We start from the raw sequence: 26,440 nt of genomic DNA, 5'->3' as shown, positions 1-26,440 counted from the left end.
TCACTAGCAAAGATGACAGAAGCCAAAAAGTTTGGGGACATAAAGGCATGAGGTTGGGTATGGGTGCGCCGATTACCACAAAAAAATCTCACTTTTTGGCTTGTCTTTTTCTCTCTGTCTTATGTTTTGGGCCAAAAAAGATTTGCTTAGCTTGTGTATAAAGTATCATCCCTTTTATAACTTTCTATACATTAGTTGAAATAGGACCATATAATATAAGATATGCATGCCTTTTGTTTTGTGTAGGTAAACAAAAGAAGCTTTTTGAAAAGGTTATTTTTTGCTAATTGTACTTAGTTAAGCAGCTTTTGAAAATTAAAGAGAATTAGCAACACTTTTAGTTAGAACCAATTGTATGTCATTCCCTTTTCACCTCTCTCTTTTCTTTTTCTTGGTTTTACTTGAATTCATTGTACGTTTTTTAAATTATATGTTCATCTTTAATGTTTTCCGAAAAGAAAAAAAATAGTACTAGTATTTTATATACGGTCATTGGTAGTCGGCCGAAAAAAACTTTGGGAAGATGATTAGATATGACATAACATATACACAACTTATCGAGGACATAATTTTAGATAGGAAGACATGAAAGTCGAGGAAGGTTAATTAGTAGTTAATTGAATGTTGTCTAGTTCTCTTCTCATTATTTGTTGTTTCCTTTGCCTCTGTTACCATATTAATTTCTTGTTGCTGCTACTTGTTCTCTTCTTAGTTGTTTTCATCTTGACTTCTTTGGTATTGTACATATTTGTTTTACATACTTGATTTTTGAAATGCTTATTCAAGTTGAGAATCTATCAAAAAAACCTCTCTACCTTCACAAAATAATGGATAAGATTGTGTACGTACACGACACTCTCCTCAAACTTTATTTGTATCATTACACTAAGTATATTATTGTAATGTTATTGTTGCATCTATAACAAACATACACTATAAGTCTATAACAATGAAAAGATTCTTTTTAACTGATTTTTATGTCGTGTTAAAATTATATTACAAGTATTTTTTGTAATATTATTACGCTACAATATTAAAGAAATATCTCAACAAATGACATTGATATAAAAAAAAATTACCGTATATATTTCTGACCCCATTTTCACTAAACCCCATCTACACAAAACTTTAGATTTGTCTCTATCAGCAATTTATATATTGCTTATACTTGTTCATAAATGACACATGGTAACTTAGGTGAGCTGTGACCGAAAATGGTGTTTTGTGCAAATAGACAAAAGACGATCCAAACTAGGTAAATGACATTTATATAAATCCAAAACTGTGTGATGAACAAATCTATCTAATATTGAGACCCCTTAATTCAATAGCAGGCCTTCATATGGGATTAATTCCACATATATAAATAATAACATCATTCAAACTTGTACTATAATTAGCTATAAAATAATTGAATTTCTTTTCCTTCTTCAATTTTGACCTAACTAATGTGATAATGAGATCTTTCTTGACTCATACATATGAGAAATGAATAAGAGGTTGTTGAATTAGCCTCACTTTCATCTACTTTGTCACTCGTACAGATTTATACATGTACCTAATGTTCCTACGGTGAGAAGTCAGAATCCTTTCACAAACACGAGATTCAAACAAATATAATAATTTAATTAATTTTAAGAATAAATTTAAAATTCAAATTTTTTCCTTCTATAAAAGCCTTCAATATCATGATTGTGTTGACCATGAGTGAAGAGAGATTAAAAAAAAAAGTACCTCGTTATTGAAGCGAAAATGCTTGAAATAATTCTATCACTTCTATTAGAAATAGCTTTTTTCAGTATAATTAGTTAAACGTAAAGTAATAATTTTTGTCCAACGGCGAAGGTCCTATATTCTCAATCGTGTGATTATTATAAGTGGTGTACAACTTGAAAACGAAGGAAATCGATTAACTAGAGTCACTCAAAAATTAGCCATGTGAATAATTGTGAGTCAACTTTTTTCCAATTGTCATCTTCCATAACAAAAATTAAAAATCACCATGTTTTGTCCATTTCCTCGCCAATATTAGCAGTATAATTTTCTAGTTGGAAAAAAAAAAAAGTATACCCAAATATTTTTTATTTTGCTTGTGCCTATGAAAGGTTAAAAGTATGCGTGCTCTTAGTGCTATATATTCTTTTGATAATCTATTTTAAGAGATAGTGTCTAATGAGAATTGAAATATTTTGATTAGAAATTTATATTCGAATTTTCGACTCTCAAATTCTCATCTTAATGAAGTATGGAAGTTAAACTTGTTATAAATTTCGAAAACCTTTGCTTTCATGAAGTACATTAGCATGTTAATATCGCTATACTTAATAATTTCAATATAAAAATTATTTATGGATTGGAATTTGAACCCTTCCCTTAATTATTTATTACTCCTTTTGATATTAATGAAATTATTCTGCAAGATTTTTTGGACAAAGTCAGTCACAACTACTTAAGTATTTAATCTAATCCTACTTGGAACAGTTGTCTATTTGTTTAAAAATTGGAAAATTGTATAGCTGCGTATTTTAATTTGAAAATTGCATTATTGTATCTCCCATTTCTTATGATCAAAAGTCTAGTCTTTTTTTGTCAAGGTTGACTTAGTTTATGGAGTCAACGCACGAAAATCCCACAGAATATGGTGATCAAATTAAATAGTATTCATAAAAGAATCTATCCAAACGCTGCAATTTCCTTTTCTGCCTCATGCGTACCTCCAAAGTTACAAGTTGTTAGAGTCAATCATCTCTTTAACCATATTATTTATTTAAATATTTTTTAATTGTTATAATGAAATATTTTCGTAAGAAATGTATAATATAATATAATATGAAAACTATTTTTTTTTAAATGTTGAATTGTTATATTGAATATTGTTGTAGAAGATAGTAAGTGTTAAAGAGAGATTTAATTATATTTTTTAAAGAATGTCACTTTTTATATTTATATCTCCCTATATTCATTTTTACTTTCATATGATCGATTTTGTATTTCCCTTAATAAATACTTTCTCATTCAATAACGAAACTCACTATAACAATAATCATATTCATTAAGAAATGAAACTGAATACAATATGTAGTTTACTAAATTATTCATATTTTATAAATATCTCATGAAAATGGAACACCACTAGAAAATGAAGTTTAAGCATAAATTTGGAAAGACAGGCTAATATGTATCTTGAATTCATAAGGTAATGCTTATTCGGGATAAAATATTTATACTAAGATAACATTCATTTTAGGACAGAAATGAAGTGCATAGTTTATCACAATAGCAATGACAATTATCATTTTAAAAAGTCTTGAAAAATAATTTGAAAAAGAGCTATTAATTAGTGTTAATAGTTAATAAGGGAAAATGATTGGTTTTCTCTTGGTATATATACTAAAATGAATAAGTAAAAGTGAAAACTATTTTTAACATAATAAACAAATTTAAAAAATGGATTATCAACTCTTTATTTGAAACATCTCACATAACATATTTAAAATTACAAGATGTAAATATTTTTTTTATTTTAAAAAAATTTATGACACATAAAATAAAGGTGAAAGGATAATATGAGAGAATTTTTCCAAGTTGCAATTCTAACTTAGTCACATATATGTAGATGTCATTCTTGTAATTTGATTTTTTCTGGTCCCAGTTGTGACTTTTGATTAGTCCACCACTTTCTAAGAAATTGCCTGGAAGCAAACCTCCCTTTCACAAATGAATCAATTATCATTCAAAAATTGAACTTGTAATATTCTGTACTTTTGATTTGTATTCAGTAAAAGTTTTTTATGAGACAAAAATGTCCCTTCGTCTTATATTAGTTGATCATTTTTCCTTTTACATGTATATTTAGAAATCATAAATAAGAAGAAATTAATTGTAAGGGTAATATAGAAGAAATTTAATTATTGTTTTCTTAATTTAGTAAGGTAGACAACTAATACTATTGAACAACTATTTTTAATAAAATGATCAACTAATATGAGACGAAAAAAACAGTTAGCTAAGCAATTTTAAGGGTGTACAAGGTTAGCGAAATAATAATTGCATGTTATTAATGAAGAGAAATGTGCCTAAAGCGATATATAAGCCTAGTATAAACGTCAAAAAAAGATCGAAAAAATATTGACAAATCATAATTGCTATCACAAAAAAGCCACCCAGTGGTGGGACGAACTATTTGAATTGTTCATTGGTCGCGTTCAAACACTTGAGGCATAACTTCACTAGATCTGAACCATCAACCTTTTATTTTCGAATACCTTAATTTTGTGCAAATCACAATTTTGTATTTTATAACTTTTTTTTATCGTGTTATACGATACCTCCCCTATATTACAAAAGTAAACGGATAGACTTTTAGCTAAAATGTAGCACATGGGTTTGTGTGATCACTATTTTTTCTTTGGATAAAAGGAAAATTAAAAATTGACATTTTAGGCGTGTTCAGTGGATATTTTTTCATGTTCAATTGGGTAAAGTTTTCCAAAAACATTTTTCTTACAAAATTAGTTTTTTTTTTAAAATGACTTCTTTAGTAAAATTAGGAAAAACAAGTTTAACAAGTAACATTTTCTGTTGATTATGTCTTCACCATCTTCCAACAAATCTCATACTTATCTCACCACTCATATCCTGCTCTCTTAGTATTTATCTAAATAATAAAAACTTTAAAATAATAATTGTTATTTATTAATATAAAAAGGGATAAATAAGAAATATACTTATATTTATTTGTACGCGCACAATCCGTAGATTCTTTTGAATGAGGAAAAACAAAAGAAAATTACAAAATGTCTCTTTTTTTAAAGAAAAAGAAAGACTTGATATGAAAACGTATATTATGAAGGAGACAGGCAATACCATATTTATCGAACAAAAACAAAAGTGGATTATCACGAACTACTTCAACCATTTCAAAATATCTATCGTAATTTATTAAAACAGTTATTACAAATTATTTTTTATTTACATATTTATGATATAATTATTTATTATTTTACCTCAATTTAAAAAGATAAAAACTCTCTTAATAATTATTTTTTTAAAAGCGTATGAAGATTGATTTATTCTTTCCTTTATTAAAGTTTTTAGGAAAAACATTTAGCACACGGCTGTGTTTTGGCATGGTCAATTTTGTCTTGGTCGTTGGACTAAACTCATCCTCCATATTATCTTTTTACACTTTCGATTAAATATATATAAAAGTAAGTAAACTAGGAAAATGTCAAAGTTGATGACATTTGGCATAAAAATACTGGGTCATCTTCCCCGTAACACACTTAAATAACCTGGTCTTTACTCCTAATTTATTTTGAATTTAAGTTATACAGGTGCGTGTATATGCTAATTTAAAATTTGAAGTTTATATATTTTTATGATAATTTTACAAAACTTAGGTATTCCCACTAATTATCATAAGATTTTAACATAACATGAATCTAATTAATTATAATTGCTTAAAAGGGTAATTAATTGTGAAAATTCTATGCTACATAAAACTTAAACTCTTAATTTTTTTATACCTTCATGTTAATTACGTGAAATAATTTACTTGTTCTGATATTTTTATTACAAGTTACATCACGCAAATTCATACAAATAGATTTGATTAATTAAAATAATTATTGCTGGAAATATTCTCTAGTTGATTGTTTAAAAGTAGTATAGTATGTCTTTGAACTATTCGCCTCAATAATATCTTGTACGAAACAAAAACATACGTTGGTTCTCATAAAGGCTAATTATTTTAGCCCCCCACCCTCCATCCCCACCACCCCAACCAAAAGGATTTTTTTTTTTTTTTTTTTTCATTAAGGTGATTATTTTTAGATACACTTCGTTTCATATTACTTGGTCCTAGTTGATCTGACATACCTCTTTATAAAATTTTAATTGGAGGTCCTTTTTACTAAATTAACTTTAACTTTATCAGTGATGCTTTGAAACTCTAAATTTGACGATTACTATTTTATCTGGTTATTTTACAGTGAGGGTAATATGGAAAAATAATAATATAAAACTATCTTGATTTGTGAAAATAGATAAGTAAAATAAAATATTTATTTTTTATATTAAGGTGAAACAAAATGAAACAAAATACTAATTGACAATATGAAAATAACCTATTGATCATGAATTGTGTGAATTCCAATGCATATGCCAGATTGAACATTGTGTTCTTAGCCATTTGAGTGAATACAAACATAATTTTGCTTGACTTGAGCTGGAAATATTGTACCTTGTTTTCTTTGTTTGTGTAACAATGCCTATCCATTTTTGGAGCATATGATTTTTTTTTAAAGACAATTCTTGTTAATAACATAAACATATTATATACATTAGGAATATCATCGTTACAAACTATAAATTACATTATGCATTATATAGTTCAAATTATGATTTCATAATTATGTTAATGTTCTATCACTAAATGTTGGTACTTTCCATTAAGGCTAAATTTGGTGATTTGAGTAAAATAAATAGAATGCATGTCGATTTAATAGGGTATCATTGCTTAGAAAATGAAAGGAGAAGAGACCCTCCCCATATCAATAAAAAAATAATGATTAATTAAGTAATCCCCAGGAATGAGTAATTAAAAAGTCCTTAATCAACAAATGAAATTATGACTTGTTAATAAAAACCACTTATTATCCTAGTAATCAATGTCCACTTGTTTCCATGTCACTTATTACAAGAAAAATAACACCTCAATCAATATAGGTTCAACTTATGCTAGACTTGGTCCAAGTCTCCAACCATTATAGTTGACATATTATTACTCCTTTTTAAAAAAAAAAGTAATTTAGAGCATTGATAGAATTGCAAGTAGGAGAAAATAGAATGATACAAGAAAATAAGTGGGTACCATTTCCTTCGTGATGTTCAATATCTACTTTAAAACTTATCAACTTAATTTTGTATGACAATTATCAGAAGAATTTTACCTTCATAATTCGAATTTAAAACTTTTAATTAAAAATAATAAATATATATCACTTCATCGTAACGTTTTGTGGTAAAAATCATACCTATATGTTACAAATGCAAAACTTTTGTGCTTTTATCTTTTTCCACATGCATGCCCATCTTACATTAAAAAAAAAGTAAAGGAGAATAAAAAATTTGTAAATAACTATTTTTTTCATTAGATTCACATTTCCTTTTTTATTTCCTAAAAAACAAATTTAAAGAAGTGGATAAAATGGTACTTGTTGTATAAATATCAGGAATATGCCATGGAGATCTCCCCACGTAAAATATTTATCTATTAATTCAAGTTTTTTTTTAAAAAAAATAAATGACAGAAGCAATCCTATCTGGAGTAGAATTATTTAAATTAGGAATATTTTTAATTCTTTTTCCAGTTAGATTAGGAATCTTTATTAAAAAAAAAACATAATTTTTTTTCCACCTGCATTATAGAATTTCCATAGGTGAAGGAGAAGATACAGGGTGTGGGGGTGGGGATGGCGTGGGGTGCATTGTGTTTGTCTCTATATATAGTTTATCTGTAGAGAGAGTGTTGAATTAGAAGAAAAAAAGAAGAAGAACACAACAAACGGCTATAATTTAGCGTGTTTTATATAGTCAAATTCAATCCACAGAGAAAAATTTTGGAAAATAACTTCCCCTCTCATTGCTGTAAATTTGAGAGGGAGGGGGTTTCTTTTTTCTTCAAACAATCTCTCTTTTCATAATTTGTTTATCTTCTGAATTTTACAGAAGGTAACAAAAATTCTTGAAAAAAGAGAGGAAAAAAATTAAAAATTGGAAGAAGCCAAAGTTTCATTGGCCATTTTTAGAGGAGGGTTTTGAATAAAATATCTTGGTAGTGCTCATGGTGTCTGATATTTATTACCCTTCAAAGAAAAGCGACGATTTTTGTGAAGACGTTTGTGGCGAGGTACCTTTTTCCCCTTTTAATTGTCATTCACCATTTTATGTGCTTAATAGTTTGGAATTTTAGTAAATATTGGTTTTTTGTTGTTGAGTTTCTGGGGAATTATGAAATATGTGTTTTTTCATTCTGGTATTGCTTATAAACCCTAAAATCTTGAATTGGGATGATGTGGGATTGCTCTGCTCCCGATGAGGAATTTTATTTTCAAAACAATATGCAATTTGGTTGTTTTTTCATATCTATATTGTTATGAGCTTCTGGAAATTTGTGGGTGTGTTGGGATTTTGGGGAAAATCCATGATTTTTAGCTATTCATTTGGATATTATCTAAACTGATGGAAGATTCAGTTTTCTTATGGTTCTCACAAGTGGATAAAAAGCTTTGAAACAAAAAATTAATATGTTGTTCTCCTCTTGGAAGATATTTGGGAAATTCTTAGGGGTTCAATAAACTAATGTGTGGAATATTTGATTGTTTTCAAAGGTTTGCTGCTATTTGCATCGTTCTGAAGTTATCTTTTTTATATGCAGCAGTCTACCCCTGGAATAGTAAGCATGTCAAGACTACGGTGTATGCTTCGAGGATTGGATTTAAAGGCTATTGTTTTTTTGGTAGTTTTTGTGCCATTATGTATAGTTGGTATATACTTTCATGGACAGAAGATTACCTACTTCCTCCGCCCAATATGGCAATCTCCTCCGAAGCCCTTTATTGAACTTACCCATTATTATCATGAGAATGTCTCAATGGAGAATCTTTGCAAGCAACATGGATGGGGAATTCGTGAATATCCTAGGCGTGTCTATGATGCTGTTTTGTTTAGTAATGAAGTGGACATGCTTACTATCAGATGGAAGGAATTGTATCCTTACATCACACAGTTTGTTCTTCTCGAGTCAAACTCCACGTTTACTGGATTACCAAAGCCATTTACTTTCGCTATTAACCGGGACCAGTTTAAGTTTGTTGAGCCTCGATTGACTTATGGAACCATTGGAGGAAGATTCAGGAAAGGTGAAAATCCGTTTGTTGAAGAGGCATATCAGAGAGTAGCACTCGACCAGCTATTGAGAATAGCTGGAATAGAGGATGATGATTTGCTGATAATGTCCGATGTTGATGAAATTCCTAGCAGGCACACCATCAATCTTTTAAGATGGTGTGATGACATTCCTCCAATTCTTCACCTTCATTTTAGGAATTACTTGTACTCTTTTGAATTTGAGCTTAAGCACAGAAGTTGGAGAGCTTCAGTCCACAGGTATCAGAGTGGCAAGACTCGATACGTACACTATCGTCAGACTGATTACCTTTTGGCAGATTCAGGTTGGCATTGTAGCTTTTGTTTCCGCCACATCTCTGACTTCATATTCAAAATGAAAGCTTACAGCCACACTGATAGAGTGAGGTTCTTGCATTATTTGAACCCTAGAAGAATACAAGATATCATTTGTGAAGGATCTGATTTATATGACATGCTTCCTGAGGAGTACACATTCAAGGATATCATTGGTAACATGGGACCTCTACCTCATTCTTACTCAGCCGTGCATCTTCCTGCGCATTTGCTGGATAATCCCGAGAAGTATAAGTATCTCTTGCCTGGGAACTGCAAAAGAGAAAGTGGCTAAGTTGTTACCACAAAGTTGGATGCATTTTCGTAACATAGGAGGTGTTCATGTGCCGATTTTATGTTGCACCATGAGGGACTCTTATCAGGTAATTGATGATGGTCATGTGGCAGTGCTATATACAGTTAAACCTTATATGCAACAAAGTGTAGGTAAACAAGTATTCAGGGAAGCGGCCGGGTGTATATTGTCTTTTTTGGTTCATTTGAGGTGTCAGTACATTCATTTGTCAAGTAAAAAATTAATATAGGGGTGATGTGAACTCTTGGGTAAACTTGATTGTTTCCTGTCTGTATTACATAACCCTGAGATAGAACTCTTTGAATGACAATGCTCAGCCTTTTTGATTGTAGAATTGGTTTTCGTATTCTTTTGCTCCTGTTCGAGACATTTGTTCCAATTTATAAATCTTGTTTCCCAAATGTGTTGCATAGAAGGCATGTGGAAAAGTATTGAGCTCAGTTAGTACCCAACTCATTGTGTTTTTTTTTGAGATTTTATTTCGTTTAATATTTTCATATTGGGAAAAGGCATAAGTACCCTGCCCAACCTATGACCGATTCTGAAACCAATGCATGTTTAGTTAGCCATGTTAATTGAGCAAGTGATTCCAGTCACTCAGAGTAAAAGATATGCTCGAGAAATGAACATGTTTTCGGGCAGTGCACTTAGGACAGTTTGAGTTTCTTGTTGGTAATTTGGTATTTGATTCCTATGAAACAGTTGATAGTTTCATAGGTTGTATATCTTGTTGCAGACAAATGCCCCATTTCCATCTGTGAAACAATTGTTTCCATGTTCAAAACCTAAGATTACAAATCTTTTTTGAAGCAAGTAGTGATTTTCTTTGCAAGGTGGAAGCTCTTTGTACTAGTGTTAATATACTTTTTTTTCCCTCTAGTTTTTGCAGGAATCAAATCTCATCCTTGAATCAAGAAGTCATTTTCTGTCTTTGCCTTTTTAGGATGAAACTTTGATATTGTTGTTCACTACTTAATCAAGATGTTTCTTTCACCACAAAGGTGACTCATGGCAGTAATTTTTTTGATCTATGTGAAGTTCCTTACCAAACTTGAATAAACAAGTAAAAAATCAGACTTTTTGTTTTAGATTGTTTATGAAGCCTGAATATCTACAAGAACCCAACATTGTTCATCTGACAAGCATGGTGAGAGGCTTAAATATGTATTATGCATGCTTAAACATATAAATGCAAAGCAATACATATAAAAGAAATCTGTAACAGACCCTTGTAGTTCAATCTTTCCCAGACCCAGCTCATAGCGCACATCCATCTGTTGTTAAAACAGGAAAACTTGGGAGCATAAACTCCAATAATGCAAGAATTTCTTCACATATACAAAACTAGCAAAGACACAAGTATTTACCTTTAAAAATTAAATGCAAAGCGAAAAGGATATAATTATATGCAAAACAAGATATCTTTCATATCACGATGCATGAAATCAGACAATGAAAGATGCATTAGAAAGCAATAGAATCCAGTCCACACTTTTAGTACAATATAAACTAGTACAAACGAGAAACTTTCCGAAAAATTTGGGGGTCAGAACATGCTGAACAGAACAGAAAGGATATGAGAGTCTTAACAACAGAGTTCAGAACATTGAATCAAAATTTGAGCCAATTTTAATAAGCTAAGGTTTAACAGTTCTGACTCTCAAATATTGATCTCCTTGGTAGATTGTAGTAGGTTCTTTTGCAACAACTCCTTCAACTAGTATATCATCCAGCATAGTAGATATAGCAACCAATATTTCTGTTTTTTCTTTTCTTCTGTGGCCTGTAGTACTGGTGGGAAAATGAGCATTTTTTGATAAGGATATGCTGAAATTGAAGAAAGATTCCTGTTGCTGTTCAAGAGCACAATCTTGTTGAAGTATATTCTCCTTCCCAGAATGCATAAAGCATTATCTCATTGCCTTTATCACTATAGCCGGTCCAACCAACTAAAGATATTCTCTTGCGAACCAAATGGCAAATCCTGGTAGAACACAACATCAGATTCAGCTACAGATGTTATTATACATATAAAACAAAAAACACATTACCATTTACAAGGATGGGAAACTTACTGCAAGTTGGAAGTCTGGAGGAGAATCCAGTTCCAAGTTATCTAACTCTGAAATTCCACAGGTTGTGTTACCATTCTCTTGTGGTAAATGGCAAGTGCTATGAGTGTAGTCAGCAGACGGGCCAAGATTGGGTCCAAAACTATCAAGAAATGAATAATCATTATGCTCATCACACAACAGAGAATTATCAACATCATTTGCATCAGCTGCTTGTGATTCTCCAGCCAAGCATGTGGTGTACTCCATTTCACACTTAATTTTAGCATCAGAAGGCTGCCCTGGTTCTTTGGCAACTTCCACTTCCTAATCAACAAAACGAAAATCAGTGTACGAAAAAATTCTGGCAAAATGCATATAGGTAGGAAAAATTCTGGCAAAATGCAGCTGCATCATCCAATTGTTTCTACCTGATCAGGTGAGAAGGGTAAAGAGTCATCCACAATATCATCATAGGAAGGGGTTTCTCCATCTCGAGGGGGATTAGGTGTAACCGTCTTTGGAGTTGTAGGCCCAGTTTGATTGGCTCCCACACTGGCTTCCTCATTGTCACAAGAATCATTGGCCTTGACAGATTGCTTCTGCTGCTGGTAAAAGATTTTTGAAACCACATATTCACTTTCTTTTTCATCTTCATCAGGGCCCAGGTGGTACTGATGCATTACCCAATTAGTCTTTTCCTGCTTCGACCCCTTCTTAATAGTTTGATAGAGTACCATGACCTTCTTACATCCCTTTTGGAATCCATTCTCCATAACAACCTTGGTCTTTCCCGTCTTGTGCCAGCGTACATGTTCTTTCATCAAATTATTTTCATCATGAATCTTTCTACGCTTCCTTTTACCAGTTGCATATGCATTAGTAATGCGATAAAAGAAGTGAATGCTACTTCCATCCTTTTTTGCACCTAGCATAATAAGAGATTGAGAAATAAAAATCTGCCATAACATATTGATGGTTGTCCGGTTTCAACCAAAAAAACAGAAAGATGCTTGTTACAACAACTAACTTTTGCTACATTTTCATTTCTAGGTAAATGCAACCCTGAAAACAACAATAGCCTTTCCTTTATTTATTTCACCAGCACAGTTTATTGACTTGATTAATGCAGTTAAAAGCAAACATAAGCTAGTATATTGAAGAATTGGGTGTGCTACAAACCAGGAAGATTTTCAGGATGGGTATAGCAAATTCCTTCGTGAACATCAAGGGTCGGGATGAACTCATCAATGAATTTGTGTTGCTCTGAATTTCCCACCCCGCACTTTGCTTCTAAATGCTCCACGAGCTCAGCATCAGATGGATCAAATTTAACACCAACAGGTAGACCAGGCCATTCATGAGAAACCTGAATCAGAAAGCAGCAAAATATTGAAGCAGGCTTTGAGCAGCTAATTTATGATACAATTATTTGTTGGCCTAATCTTGAACCAGGGGAAACAAAAGAACTTTCTTTTCAAGAGAAATTTTCAACTAGACTAAACAGTTTGACAAAGCTGTTAAGTAAACTATAAGAGGTAAGTAAATTATGCATGAACACTTGTTAGCTTACATCCTTGTTATCAATAGAGTAGTTGCAGTTTGGGCATTGCCGCTTTGCCCCACAATCTTTGATTTGATGTGCAGCAGGGGCACTAGCATTTTTGACTTTACTCGCAAGTCCTCTGCCATTGATAAGCCAAGATCTGGATCAATAAAAAAGAAAACAGATTAGACCTATAAATCTTCTTATGGTGACATAAGTGACAAAAGAACAACAATATCATCCAACAGATTCAAAAACTTCCATTGAACCCTAAAGGAAATATACTTGACAATTAACAATACAACAACATACCCAGTGTAATTCCGCAAGCGAGGTCTAGAATGCTTAACAATTAACGATAAGTTCAGTAAATACTCTTGATAAATTCAATAATTCATCTGGTTTCACTATCAGTTTAGACCTAAGACCAACTTTTCCAAATCTTTCTATGACACTAACATATTGAACAGGTAAATAGACAAATTTCAATATGACTCATTGCAAGCAAAATTTGAACCTCCAATCCAGCAAGTGGAAGACAATATTAGGCAGATGATCAAGAGCATGAGACCATCAAAAAAATTGGGGCAATTAGAACAAATGGGGACTTCCAGCAACCAGCCAGTAAAAAGCACACATTTCACATTTGCAATTGTAAACACAGAACATGCTTTTAACATTTTCAAGTATTAAACAATCTGTTGGTGAACACAATCTGATGAAGAATAACTCAAACGCCTTTCGCGATGGCCTTTCGTATTCCAAATCGAAGAACAAATTAAAACCCAGATAACCCAAAATCCTTAATAAACTACAGTAGTATTCAGCATTATCCCCAGGAGCAAACACAAATCTTACAACGGAAGCTACCGAAAAGATAGATTTTTTTTCCCCAGAATTCTTTAAAGATTCAATTTTAAGACCATGTTTGATCATATCGAATCAAACCCAGAACAATTTTTTTCCTAAAAACACAAACTTTAAAGTTTCATAAAAAAAAATCCATCCTCACCTTCCCATTAAGGATCGAAAAAAATTCAAGATTTTTGAAGAAAATTCGGTAATCTGAGTTTCAGCGCATCTATTAAACACATTCGAAGAAGAGAAAAACTCTGGTTTTATGGTGCCTGAATTTTGCCTCCTTTCTCCACTGGACTAAGCAAGCTGGACTGTTGGAGTGTGAATGAGCGGGAAATTTTATCTTAAGAGGTTTGGAATCCGAGTCTTTAGGTTCGGATGAGCATCGCATTCATCGATGTTCCCGAACCATAGGTTTGAGATGGGCCCAGTGTTGACCGAACCTCGGGTCTGCTAGTGACTTAGCTTTGGAAGTGAAATGTCTTTTTAGAAAAATGGGTAATGGTGTTAAAAACGGTAAATTTATCTGACCCGCCTTCCTTGCTCCCCAAGCTATAAATGGAAATGGTTTTATGTTTAATTTCCACCTTTTACCTTTTTTGAGTAGATTTGTCTTTTTTGAAATATTTATATTCCATAATATTAACCGGGAAATCATATTTTATTAATACAATTATTCTATGTAAAATTTACATAGTTTTAAAGCTTAAGTCATCTACGACCCTTAAAAGTTGTCCGTATATTTTATTTAGACACCTTAGCTAGGGCTATTAGCTATTGAACACTTAAAATATTTACAATGTGTTTCTATTAAGCACAAAGTAGTGATGTGGCAAAAAATGTGTTCTTCACTTTTCATGGGCGCATGAAGATGCCCAAATAACATTTTCCTTTTTATTTTTCCTAAAAAAGTACATTTTTCTTGCTTTATTGACCTTGACATTAATTAATAATCAAAAACAATTAACTAACAATAAAAAATTTTAAAAAAAATGACGTCTTCTTCCTAGGAACAACCTCAACTATTTCCATTCACCATCTCTATACTTGCCGGTTACCTCCCATGCCACCCCATCCCACCAACTTTCTCTCTCTCTTTCTCTCACCCTCTCCAACTATTCTTCAGTTTTTTTTAGGTTTTAAATATTTTGGCAAAACTCTATTTATTTCGATGAAAGAAAATTGAATAAATTTTATTTTTGGCAAAAGTTTGTTATTATATCTTGTAACTGTGATAAATGTTTATTAATCGAAAGAAGATGAAGTCAATGGGTAGGAGGTGCTATCGATGCTGATGAACGGGAATGAAAGAGTGGGGCGATGTTTTATTTGCGTGTTGACGCTGGAGGAAAGGGGTAAAGAAGAAGACGAGAGGGTGGGGGTGGGGAGCGTTAATTAAAAGAGTTAATTTTTATATTCTTAAATTTTTTTTTTGGATTATCTAAATAGAACTTTTAAAAAATTGAATTTGACTGCCACGTGTCGTTGTTTAATTGGTACACCTATTATGTATTTGCGTTTGAGCTACACGCAATTTTGTTTTTCAACTAATTGACATTTTGTGTCTAATAGATATAAATTTTTAAGGTCAAAGTGTTCAATAGATACTAGCCTTAGTTGATGTGTCTAAATGAAATATGAAAATAACTTTAAGGGACTACAAATCACTTAAGTCTAGTTTTAACTTATATTACTCCATTATTTAACTTTAAAAAGATTCCATAGTTTTAACTTGTATTACTCCATTATTTAACTTTAAAAAGATTTCATACTCCTTTCATTTCAATTTGTGATTTAGCCACACATAATTTAAGAAAATAAAAAGAATAATTAAATCTTACGATCTTAAATTAAAAACATATTCAATGTTTCAAAAATTACTTTTAATCTTATGATCTTGAACAAAAAACTTTATTTTGTGAATCACATAACCAACATTAGTTATATGAGGCTGTCTTTTTCTTTCATCTGGTGTTCAAAGTTCATATTGGAGCTCCGACTAAATCCAGATTGCGCACTACATGGTCCATTCGGGGGTGGCGCTCACAACAAAATTTTCTCCATACCCAGGACTCGAACTCAAGACATCTGGTTAAGGGTGAAACACTCCCACAAGTGCATCACAACTCATGTTGGTATACTATTTAATTTCTTGACAAGTGGATATTTGCTTTCAGATAATAAACTTAATTTGTTTTACCGAAGATTATATATTCACGTAGTAAAGTACTTTTCCCTTTCTCTCTTTCTTATTTCCTTAACTTATAATACTATCGAGATAGGATAGGATGTTACATTATATCCTCTCCTATTTTTGTTATTATATATTGTTAATTTATATTTTTATTGTTGTAGATTATTTATTTTTAAATTAAAGGTATATCAATAAATAATTTCTTTATTTCTAAAATAAAAATAAAATTTACATACATTTTACTCTCTTCGAATCTCCTTTCATGGAAACTACCTGGGGCGTATTATTGTTGTAGGGTATGATGTTACGTTGGTAGAGCGTAAATTAATTGGTACAAGACAGTTGCAAGGTTGTAATAAATATTCATATATCACCATATTTTAAAAAGAAAAAAAGAAAAAGTTTCTTGCAGTGGACAGCACTAAATTAATCCCTTTATTTTAATTTATTTGTCATATTTTAATTTCTTACAGGGTCTTAAAAGAAAATGTTTGAATTTTAAAATTTAAAATTAAGATATAATGTATTAAAATATTTCTAGATTTTTTGATGTTATACATGTCATATACTACTCCATAACAAAAGAATTACTCTACTAAATAATTGTAAAAGAAATATTCATTTTTATATAAATAAATAAATAATTGGACAAATAAATTAAAATAAATAATATAAAAATCTCATTTTATTATTAAATTATTGAGAAACTTCCTGGTTTGGGGTTACAAGAAAATCCAACAGGATGATTCAGTGCAGAGAGCAGAACAATGATTATTTACTTTTGTTCCTGTTGATGTTTGACACGTGTAATCATCGCTGGTCTTATCAACACCTGATGTGGAGGACAATGTTCAAAGCATTTCACTCTAAAACTTCCATATTTTGTTTCGTATGGTAGAGACCCTTTGTATTTAACAGTTAAATTTCATAAGTAGCGCTATTATCGTAATACGAAATTTGGTTATAATCGAGATCGCGTGAATATAATATCTGATTGTAATAATATATCATATGTAAATGTTTTCAAAGTAGAAATTGGATGTATGTATATATTTATGTGAAGACATTAATTATATAGATAGTCAATCGAATATAACTATGTTCAATTTCGAATGGTATATGCATATAAACTTTTAAATATATCACCCTTTGAAGAAATAACATCGATTTTTTAGTGGCCAACAAAATCATTGATGAACTCCAACAATGACAACGAAACAAGTGAGGCTGCAATGGATGATAATGTCTATAGGTTTTTTAGGTATACAAATATGTGTATAACTATAATCATAGATTTTGAACTCGTCAAAACCAAATAGTACAATAAAGAACTTATGAAAGGTCTCGAAAAAGCAAGAGGACTTTAGTTTGCTTGATGCAAAAGTTAAAGCAACACATAGGCAAATGCTTTCATCTTTAACATGTTCATTGAAAGTTGAAAACTGATGCACACGCCCTGTTTTATATTAATTGGCCATCCATTTTGTCAAATATTATTTCTTATTACTAGTATAATCCTTTTCGTCCAATCACTATACTTTTATCAAAAACACCACTATCAAAAGTTCGTATTTTCACTCACAAAGAATGCTTATAGCATACTAAACCAACAACAACGGGGTAAGCTCATGTAGTGAAAGTCAAAAAGTAGTTGTCTCGACTTTTGTTTGCTGCCACTATTCATATTGAAACACTACTTATCCTATAGATTTTTTATGCAACCATATCAACAAAGTCGTTGTAGTATAGTGGTAAGTATTCCCGCCTGTCACGCGGGTGACCCGGGTTCGATCCCCGGCAGCGGCGATTTAATTTTTTATTTGATTTTTTCCTTGTTTGTGCCATAGGGCCGACAGGCGCGTTACTGACTGTTCAAATAATTGACTCCTATATTTTGTTCTTATTTTAGTAATTTCAATGGTGGACCAAACAAACATTAACTTTCACCCTCTCCCCAAAACATCCAACAACTAATTGTTTCTTTCTTGCCAACCTCTACTGTCCCTTTCCTTCCAAAAATTCATCCATCAATCTATCCTTCTCCTTTATTTTTATTTTTTTCTGTAAAAAATATCCAAATAAATCGGAATTTCCATCAATTGATCAAATGAGTCATAATTGTATCAACCAAAATCAGTTTAACAAGCCATAACCTAATCTCTCTATAAAGGTACTTTTAGCTACTACCTTAATGTTCTTCAAAATATTAGCGAGTTCAAAATTTGTGATTACACTATTTTTAACCAATAGTTTGATAATGTTAGCAAGTTCTTAACTAACTGCAGAATAGCTACATTAATCAGTTCATATAATGCGCCAAAATGACAAGAGTCAATTGAGGTTTAACAAAAGATTGGAGTACAGGTCTTTGGATGGACCTTATTTTTACAACTATAATATACATCACAGCAACCCAACTCCAGCATCCAGAAACTCTTCACAATTAAGTCAGAACACGTTCCCGCGAGTTAAAATGAGTCTAGATCGTGCATCTTCCTGCAACAACTTCCTTCACCTTTGAATTACCGTGGCTGGTTTTACTATACTTGTGTGGAAGAAAGACCAAAAGCTAAGTTATCTAGTGACATATCTGGGCTAAACATTTTGTGAGCTTACTAAAAGATAGCTGAACTCCGAGTATCTTCTACGTGATTATGACAAACTTTTCCCTTGGGGATCAGTAGCATTGGTTAAAACAGAAGAAGAACCCTCTTGGCTGATTCTCCATTGGTGTTTTAGGGGTCTCACCCGAGTCATCACGCTTGGACATTAAGGAGCTGGTACCTGGAGACTCTGGTGGTAACACATGATTCTCTGAAGTGAAAATCCTAGCTGGTATTACTGGTTCCGGAGGGGAAACTGAAGAGAGAAAATGTAGAAGCATCTGTATTATCTGAGTGAAGTTGGGACGAGTGTTTGGATCCTCTTTCCAACACGAAGTTACAATTACTGCCAAATCCTCGGGGAGATCATCTGCGCTTGGTCTCACATTCTGCAAAACACACAAGGTATAAACTTGGTTTAGCAAAACCAAACAGCTATTAATTGTTATACTAAACATCTTGCTGGACATAGTTAAGACCAAACATGGGCCCCAAGATCCTTTTTTATTTTATTTCTTGGGTGGTGCACGGTTCCGAACTCGGTGGATGATGGACAGTCCCTCTACCATTTTCCACTTAAATATAGGCTTTCGTCCCCACATCATGTGCTACACACGCTCTTACCGCTAGACCAAAGTCTCAAGTTTCTGCATTGTAATTATCCACGTATACGTGTTCTTCAGTCAAAAGTTAGGTGATTTGAGACAAAAACAACTTTTTTTAGTCTTCAGCTGTGGGACAAACATAGGTAAATTAAAGGGCATTCACCCAAAGTTGTACTAGTGTCCCCCAGTGGTCCAATTTAGTCTTTGATGTGCCCTTTGTAAAGGAGGCAGTGTGATGTGAAACCAACTAAATGCTATCACATCTTAACCTCTCTCATCCTTTTAGTTCAGGAAAATTAAAATGATGATATTGAAATAACTAGATGACAAAAACTAATAGGGAGAGAGGATTTTTACCTTAAACGCAGCTGCATAAGCAGCCTGCAAATTAGACATGCCCTCAAATGGTAATTTGTTATGTACGAGTTCCCACAGAACAATTGCAAAACTATAGGCATCTACTTTGTGATTATAATGCTTCTTCTCGCCATGTCTTAAAGTGACTGTGCTGTAGAGCTGCCACCAAAAGGAGAGTGATAAGTCAGCTCTGTATAGCCATAGGAGAAGAGAAAAAGAACGGAAAATATATTAATAAGCACGGGGATTCAAGAATCAACCTCTGGAGCCATCCAGCGATAGGTTCCAGTTTCAGCAGTCATCATCTCTGTCAATGATTCTTCTCTTGCCAAACCAAAATCCGCAAGTTTGACAGTTTTGTGGTCCGCAGTCAAAAGCAAGTTCTCTGGAAAAAAATGCAAACAGAACCCAAATCAGAAAAATGATACTAAAGGCATTGTAATTTTTAAAGGAATAACAATATCCATAAATGTTGTCAACACCCTCGATTAACAGAGAAGATTTGTAAAGTTTGAAATCATTGCTAAACCTTGACAAGTATAAGTTACACTACTAGGCAAAAGAAGACAACAATTATAATTGCTGACACTAATTGTAATTTTGCATCTTCTTGATACCTTTGTATATAGCTCATAACTTCATCCAAGAATTTTTTTTTAAAAAATCTAAAGAAGAAGGTTATGCATCTCAATTTTGTAGTAGAAACTAAAATGATCTTAACATTTTATTTAGGAGCTCAAAGAAATTATTTTTCTAACCTTGGAAGAAGAAAACAAAAGAAAGTAAAATTTCAATTTTCTCGACCACTTTATTAAAAAAGGATGATGAGTAAGCATCTTCTTCTGCAGCACTTTCAGGGGAATTTATTCCAGTTAAAGTTTCTTATGTATTCAGCTGCTTCTACCAACCGTGTACTGGTAATATTGTCAAGAATCTAGTTCCATATGATTTCACCAATGAGAGCATCTTTAGATTACTATCAAGTATTAACTTATTTGTTCAACTAACCCACAGACAAAAATAGGAACAGTGAGTAGCAAAGCCAATGAAGGCTTGAAAATGACTTTTCTTTGTTCTTATAAGCAGAACAGTTAGCAAAAGAAAGTGCACAACACGAAGCAGAGGACACAAGAAAGAATTTTAGTGCTTGTTAGTGATCTGGAACCATATGCCATATGAAATTACTTAACCAGTAATACTTTTACCATATAGGGGCTATTGAAATGTGTGCCTATCACATCTAAAAGCTGAAGTTGTTATAGAAAGAAGTGAGAACACACACTTATTTTTTCAATTGTATTCTAAACACGTCCCTTCACGTGTGAGCTTGATTCTTTTTTCATGGGGCAAGCACGTTAAAATTCTTTTAGATAAAAGGTGGTGGTGAGATTCCATCCCAAGACATTTGCCTGTTCTAGTACCATATTGAAGCATGTGACCATCGAAACACATTTACTAGAGATCAAGAACACATAAAGGTTAAAAGATTAGTGGTGATTTCAGACCAGATCGAAATGGATGTTGAAATAGTTTGAAATTGAAAATATATAAAAAAAAACAGTGAGAGAGACATATTAGTTACCAGGTTTTAGGTCACGGTGAATGATACCATGAGAGTGCAAGCACTCCATTGCACGAGCTATATCAAGGGCAAATCTAATAGCAACACCAGTATCCAAGCACCTTGGCCTCATGTTCAGCAAGTATTTCCTCAGCGTCCCACCGAGAAGAAGTTCAGTTACAATGACCATGACAGGCTCCTTGCAAGCTCCTATGAACTGTAGATGAAAAATAAAATGAAAACCAATAACCAATGTGAGCAATTCATTTAGCCGTCTTAACAACTAATCAAATAGATCATATCCAAACACAAGTTTGGGACTTAAAAGCAACCTTCACTAAGTTCTTGTGCTGAACTCTGGATAACATAGCAACCTCCCTTCCAAAACGAGATTCCCTCTTGGCAATCTCTTCGGGCGTTTCCCCTTTATGCACAATCTTTATCGCTACATTCTGGTTTCGGTATCTGAGAAGAACCCAACCAAAAAATATAACTAAAGACGCACAAAACTGCATCAGGACAGAAATTTAGGCGTTATTAATTTAACAAACTAGCACATACTTTTAAATCCCCTCACTTCAGAATTAAGAACAATATCTTTTAGCAACACACTTTGGGATTTTTTCACAAATAGCCAGTCGTATTCACTGTTTATTTTTCGAGCAGTATACATTGATTATACTCTGATTATACACCCCTATACACATACTATAAATCTAACGGAAACTTTAGCAACTATTTATTGTTAATTCTTCAAACATTTTCCTAAGATTAAACCATTGAACTAGCTGAATTAAATCTAACAGTAATGCCATACCAACAGAATCTAGCAGTACTAGTTCAGAAGTTCAAATAAACAAACAGCACTTACAAATCAGTAAAACAACAACAACATACCCAGTGTGATCCCACAAGTGGAGTCCGGCTCTTACAGATCCGTCAAAAACATAATTTTACTAACAGAGAAAGTAAACTTACTTTCCCTCATACACCTTGGCATGAGCACCCTCTCCAATCTTAGGACCAACAAACAGAAGCTTTGGATCAATTAACCATTTCGTCTCCAAATTGAACTCTTCTTCTCCAGAGTAAAACCCATTAGCAGATCCCATTTTCCAGACCCCAAATACTCTCCCCCTATAATAACTTCAAGAATGAACTAGTAGCACATCTATTTAACTACCAAAATCGAAACACTTAACAACAATTCACCTAGCATTTGAAGCAAAACCAGTAGAAAAGCAAAAAAGTTCAAGACTTTATAACCAAGAACCAGAAAACTCAGTGACCCACAAAGCAGAAACGAATCTACAACAAACCCCTGTGTTTAAAACAACAGAAGAATGAACCCAACAAACAAGAAACCCCAGAAATTCTTACTGGTTCAGTTGAAATATAATAAAAAATAAACAGTTCAGAAGAAGTAGATCAGCTGGTTTGGTTGGTGGATCAATTGGGGCTATGAGAAGAAGAAGAAAAAAGAGAGATAAATAAGGTGAAGAGTGAGTAGAATAAGGGGAAAGATAATGAAAGATAGAGATGGATGTTAAGCAATTAGGAGACTTTAGTTAGTGCTAATACTTTTTATTTATAAGTTGCTCTGGTTTCTTGATCTGCAAATAAAAAGAGGAAGGTGATGTGTGTGTGTGTGTGAAAAAAAAAGGGGGGTGGGGGGGAGGATTTTATTATCCTTTTGAATTATTTTGAGGAGACAATAGAAATTATTTAACAAGAGTAAATGGAGACAAGGAAGGGTAAAATGGGAAAATAACTAGATGCCATTGAAAAGGATATTATATTTATATTGAGATTTTAATATAAAGAAAAAAATTGTTGGAATTGGCACATGGAAGATGGAAGAAGAAGAAGCAAGTACAATCATCTGATTTTTTAAACTTTTTTTGTTGATATGGAATATAATTGATGAGAAAAAAAAAAGAGATTTAGGGATCATTTGTTTGGAGTACTTAGGAGAAAAATAATTTGAGCATAAAATTGTGTATAACTAATTTTTGATAAAGTATTTAACTAGAATAAAGTAATGAATTAATATTAAAAAAACACAGTATATCATATTTTACATAGATATAAAAATTGACTAACTATCCTAACTATTCACCCACAATAAATGATTCCCAACTGATTTGAATATTTTAAAATTAAAATAGCATTAGCCAATTCATATTTCATACAATAATAATATGCAATTTTGGATAAAATATGAGTAATAGATACAGTTATTGAGATGGTTGAAATCTTGATATATTTAACTAAAGATTTTAGAGTTGAATCATAAAAATAAAAGGGAAAAAATTATTATGAGTGACACCCCATCCCCTCCCAAATATACACTATAATGCAAAAATTCAAAATTTATTTAAGTTTCAATTTTAATATCGAATATTAACGGGAAACAAAAAAAATACTTCCTCTGTTTAAAACAATATTACCTACTTTTTTAAAAAAAAATTGTTTCAAAAAAAAATCTTTCCTTTTTTTTTTTTTTATAACATTTTGATTTCAGTTTTCCACATGTTATATTTAAAACTATAAAATTAAAATGCATTTTATACATTTGAAATAACTTTAATTTAGGAACATAAAATTAAAAAATCATTCTAATTTTCTTAAATTACATATTAAGTCAAATTAAATCTTCTTTTTTTCTAAACAGAAGGAGTAATAGTTATCCTTTGCCAGCCCCAATGGACAGTACCAAACAAATGATGAAAATGGGGTACCTTAGTACGTCCTCTATAATGTCCTCATATGTAGTACATACACTATCTTTCATTTTACATCTTCATTATATTTCCAAGTAAGTAAATCATCATCATTATTATATTGGAGAAACTAACATTTGGGGTCAATGGAGGAAAATATTTTTTAATTCTTTTTATCTTAATAGTTGAATAATTGATTTTTAATTTAATCGATTTCATAAAAAGAAATATATATGTTCACATTGCTTCAAATTATTTTAATAGGATAATAACCAAATAATTTAATGGATGTGTACAAAAGGCTGTTTTCAATTTTATGGCGTTACATTGTCTCAATTTTTTGTTAATCCTATTTTTTTATTCTTTTGGGCGACGAAATCAACTTGTATTTAGAAGTCAAAAGTTTTGGATTTTTCTGCTTGCATTAAAATTTTAAGTAACTTTTCTTCTTAAAAATAAAATAATATGCAGGTCATATCACCAATAATTTAATTGCCTTCAAATTCTCATGCTAAGATATTATTTAGAGTAAGCACAAGAAGAAAGAGGTTGACTTTTGATAGGGATCAGAACGAGAACCATTTTGACAATATATAACACGAAATGATATATTATTTGTTTGTAGAAAAAACTTACCATTGTTAAAGATTAAAAAAAAAAGAGTAAATTATTCAGGCTGACATACATATATCTACTAACCTTCTAAGAAATTCAAGTTATAAAGATATGGAGAACTTATATTATTTTGTTCTTTCGTAAATTCTGAATTTGAACTTAATACAATCTAAAAAGAAACATGCCCTAAAAACTAAATTTTAAGGCTACATTAACACATTGCAATATTGGTATTATATGACTCAAATCTCGTACCTTGTTAGAATAATAACAAATCATCATCAGTTTCCCCATTTGTCAACTTTGACGACTTCACATTGAATAACTTATAACAAACAACCACGCTCTTCATCTTCCATTCTCAACAACTCCACATTGGACAACTTATAATAAATCATAACATTTTGCATTTGTTATTCGATTCTCAATGACTCTAACTTGTACAACATTTACTCTATCACAAGTACTAGGTAGTCCTTTCCCATTCCCTAGCTAGGTAGCCATCTCTCGGTGTCACCATCCACGACACAAAAGCACACTTAAAAGCTAGTTTTTGAGGTGGAGAGAACGCAATACCATATATATAAACTTCATATCAATGCATTGAAAATAACCATGTTTTTTTGTGTATTTAACAAATAGAATGTTTTTTGGCACTTTAAAAAAGTAGTTGAATGAAAAAAAAATTCGACGACTTTGAAAACCAACGTGATTTGCTCAAATAATGTAAGTTTCGTTTTTACACCATTTTTGATACATTAGAAAAAAGATGTCGGTGTGGAAATTGCAATGAAAGAAAGAGTCAAAAAGATTGAAAATGTCATAAAATCATTTATAGTAAAAGACATATTATTCTTTTGTTTGTCTAACTAATTGGGTTTTGGTTTTGACTTTTGGGCAACTTCTTTGTTTTTTCTGTTTGGCACTACCCCCCACACCAAACAAACAAAAAAATGCTAATTTTTTGTGGAATTCTAACCTTAAATAATGACCACTTGTAAAATTTTAAATTTTGTTGTGCATATTTAAAATCGTATAACATAGTAAAATTGTCACTTACTACCATTTACAAATTATTCCTAGTCTCTTACATATAAAAATGATATTTTAAAAGATAAAATCAAATCTCCCGACTCTAATATATCTTTTTTAAAATAACGAGTCTTACTTTCAAGAATTTGGATTAAATGAGATTAAAAAATGTCCAAAATCACGTCCTCTTTTTCATTGCTCAAGTCTCAACAATTACTTTTAGTCTTTTATCAAATGTATATCATGTTATTAGTCGTAAGTCATAAGTTATAAATAATTCTTATTATTATCAAATTATTTTATTTTCATATTCTTGGTGTCATTGTCCATTATATATGTACACATCTTTTGTCTCATCTGCCTATATTTATGTTTGATTTGTTAATACTCCATCCGTGCTAATAAATTAAGCTATACCACGTAAAGAAGTGATTAAAATAAGTTGGTAAGATCTAGTAATACTTAATTAATACTATAACCAATCAACTTAATTATTATAAGTTTTTATAATATACAACAATTGCTTAATGATGTTTCCTAATTATTCCACTGCCTTTTGTCGGAGATGTACGTTTTGAAGTCATGGGCCCCTGGCCTAACTTAGAATTAATTCTAATTTGTGAGTGTAAACCTGACATATTTCCACCAAGACCAAGTGTAAATACACATATTTTGTCTATAGTTATCTATAAGTGGTAAATATGTAATTATGAATTAAGTTAATTTTTCATCA

The 26,440-nt window shown here is 31.6% G+C and overlaps 3 protein-coding genes and 1 non-coding gene across 5 annotated transcripts; 2 read left to right on the top strand and 2 right to left on the bottom strand.

The window, feature by feature from the left end:
- The first annotated feature begins 7,440 nt into the window (after positions 1-7,440).
- Positions 7,441-9,896, top strand: LOC125811037 (uncharacterized). Of its 2 annotated transcripts, none has more exons than XM_049490526.1 (2): positions 7,441-7,912; positions 8,444-9,896. In XM_049490526.1, the coding sequence occupies exons 1-2, from the start codon at positions 7,847-7,849 to the stop codon at positions 9,539-9,541; spliced, it is 1,164 nt and encodes a 387-aa protein (XP_049346483.1). In that variant the 5' UTR covers positions 7,441-7,846; the 3' UTR covers positions 9,542-9,896. The 2 variants fall into 2 exon arrangements, with proteins under 2 accessions (XP_049346483.1, XP_049346482.1); XM_049490525.1 differs by having other exon boundaries at positions 7,543-7,912; positions 8,441-9,896.
- Positions 9,897-11,389: 1,493 nt separating this feature from the next.
- Positions 11,390-14,274, bottom strand: LOC125811036 (SUPPRESSOR OF GAMMA RESPONSE 1-like). The gene is made up of 6 exons (XM_049490524.1): positions 14,172-14,274; positions 13,187-13,319; positions 12,796-12,982; positions 12,045-12,541; positions 11,638-11,940; positions 11,390-11,546 (listed from the first exon to the last, which is right to left on the bottom strand). The coding sequence occupies exons 1-6, from the start codon at positions 14,177-14,179 to the stop codon at positions 11,493-11,495; spliced, it is 1,182 nt and encodes a 393-aa protein (XP_049346481.1). The 5' UTR covers positions 14,180-14,274; the 3' UTR covers positions 11,390-11,492.
- Positions 14,275-17,945: 3,671 nt separating this feature from the next.
- TRNAD-GUC (transfer RNA aspartic acid (anticodon GUC)) lies at positions 17,946-18,017 on the top strand. Its single transcript has one exon. It is a non-coding gene; the product is annotated as a tRNA-Asp (tRNA).
- Positions 18,018-18,461: 444 nt separating this feature from the next.
- LOC125811040 (serine/threonine-protein kinase STY13-like) lies at positions 18,462-22,977 on the bottom strand. The gene is made up of 6 exons (XM_049490528.1): positions 22,316-22,977; positions 21,670-21,802; positions 21,359-21,554; positions 20,037-20,161; positions 19,777-19,935; positions 18,462-19,203 (listed from the first exon to the last, which is right to left on the bottom strand). Exons 1-6 carry the CDS (start codon positions 22,447-22,449, stop codon positions 18,889-18,891), a joined length of 1,062 nt encoding a protein of 353 aa, XP_049346485.1. The 5' UTR covers positions 22,450-22,977; the 3' UTR covers positions 18,462-18,888.
- Between the last annotated feature and the right edge of the window lie 3,463 nt (positions 22,978-26,440).

This window comes from Solanum verrucosum, unplaced genomic scaffold (genome assembly GCF_900185275.1).
Source record: "Solanum verrucosum unplaced genomic scaffold, falcon-dt-bn FXZP01000032.1, whole genome shotgun sequence".
NCBI classification, from domain to species: domain Eukaryota; kingdom Viridiplantae; phylum Streptophyta; class Magnoliopsida; order Solanales; family Solanaceae; genus Solanum; species Solanum verrucosum.
The sequence above is the reverse complement of the archived record's forward strand: the minus strand, read 5'-3'. Positions and strand labels throughout refer to the sequence as shown.

Coding starts and splice junctions, on each gene's coding strand:
- LOC125811040 (XM_049490528.1), bottom strand. CDS start 22,449: ATGGGATCTGCTAATGGGTTTTACTCTGGAGAAGAAGAGTTCAATTTG. Junction 21,555..21,669: donor AGCACAAGAACTTAGTGAAG/GTTGCTTTTAAG, acceptor TTTCATCTACAG/TTCATAGGAGCTTGCAAGGA. Junction 19,936..20,036: donor ATCGCTGGATGGCTCCAGAG/GTTGATTCTTGA, acceptor TTTTGGTGGCAG/CTCTACAGCACAGTCACTTT.
- LOC125811036 (XM_049490524.1), bottom strand. Junction 12,542..12,795: donor CCATCCTGAAAATCTTCCTG/GTTTGTAGCACA, acceptor TTATTATGCTAG/GTGCAAAAAAGGATGGAAGT. Junction 11,941..12,044: donor TACCCTTCTCACCTGATCAG/GTAGAAACAATT, acceptor TTTGTTGATTAG/GAAGTGGAAGTTGCCAAAGA.
- LOC125811037 (XM_049490525.1), top strand. CDS start 7,847: ATGGTGTCTGATATTTATTACCCTTCAAAGAAAAGCGACGATTTTTGT. Junction 7,913..8,440: donor GTGAAGACGTTTGTGGCGAG/GTACCTTTTTCC, acceptor TTTTATATGCAG/CAGTCTACCCCTGGAATAGT.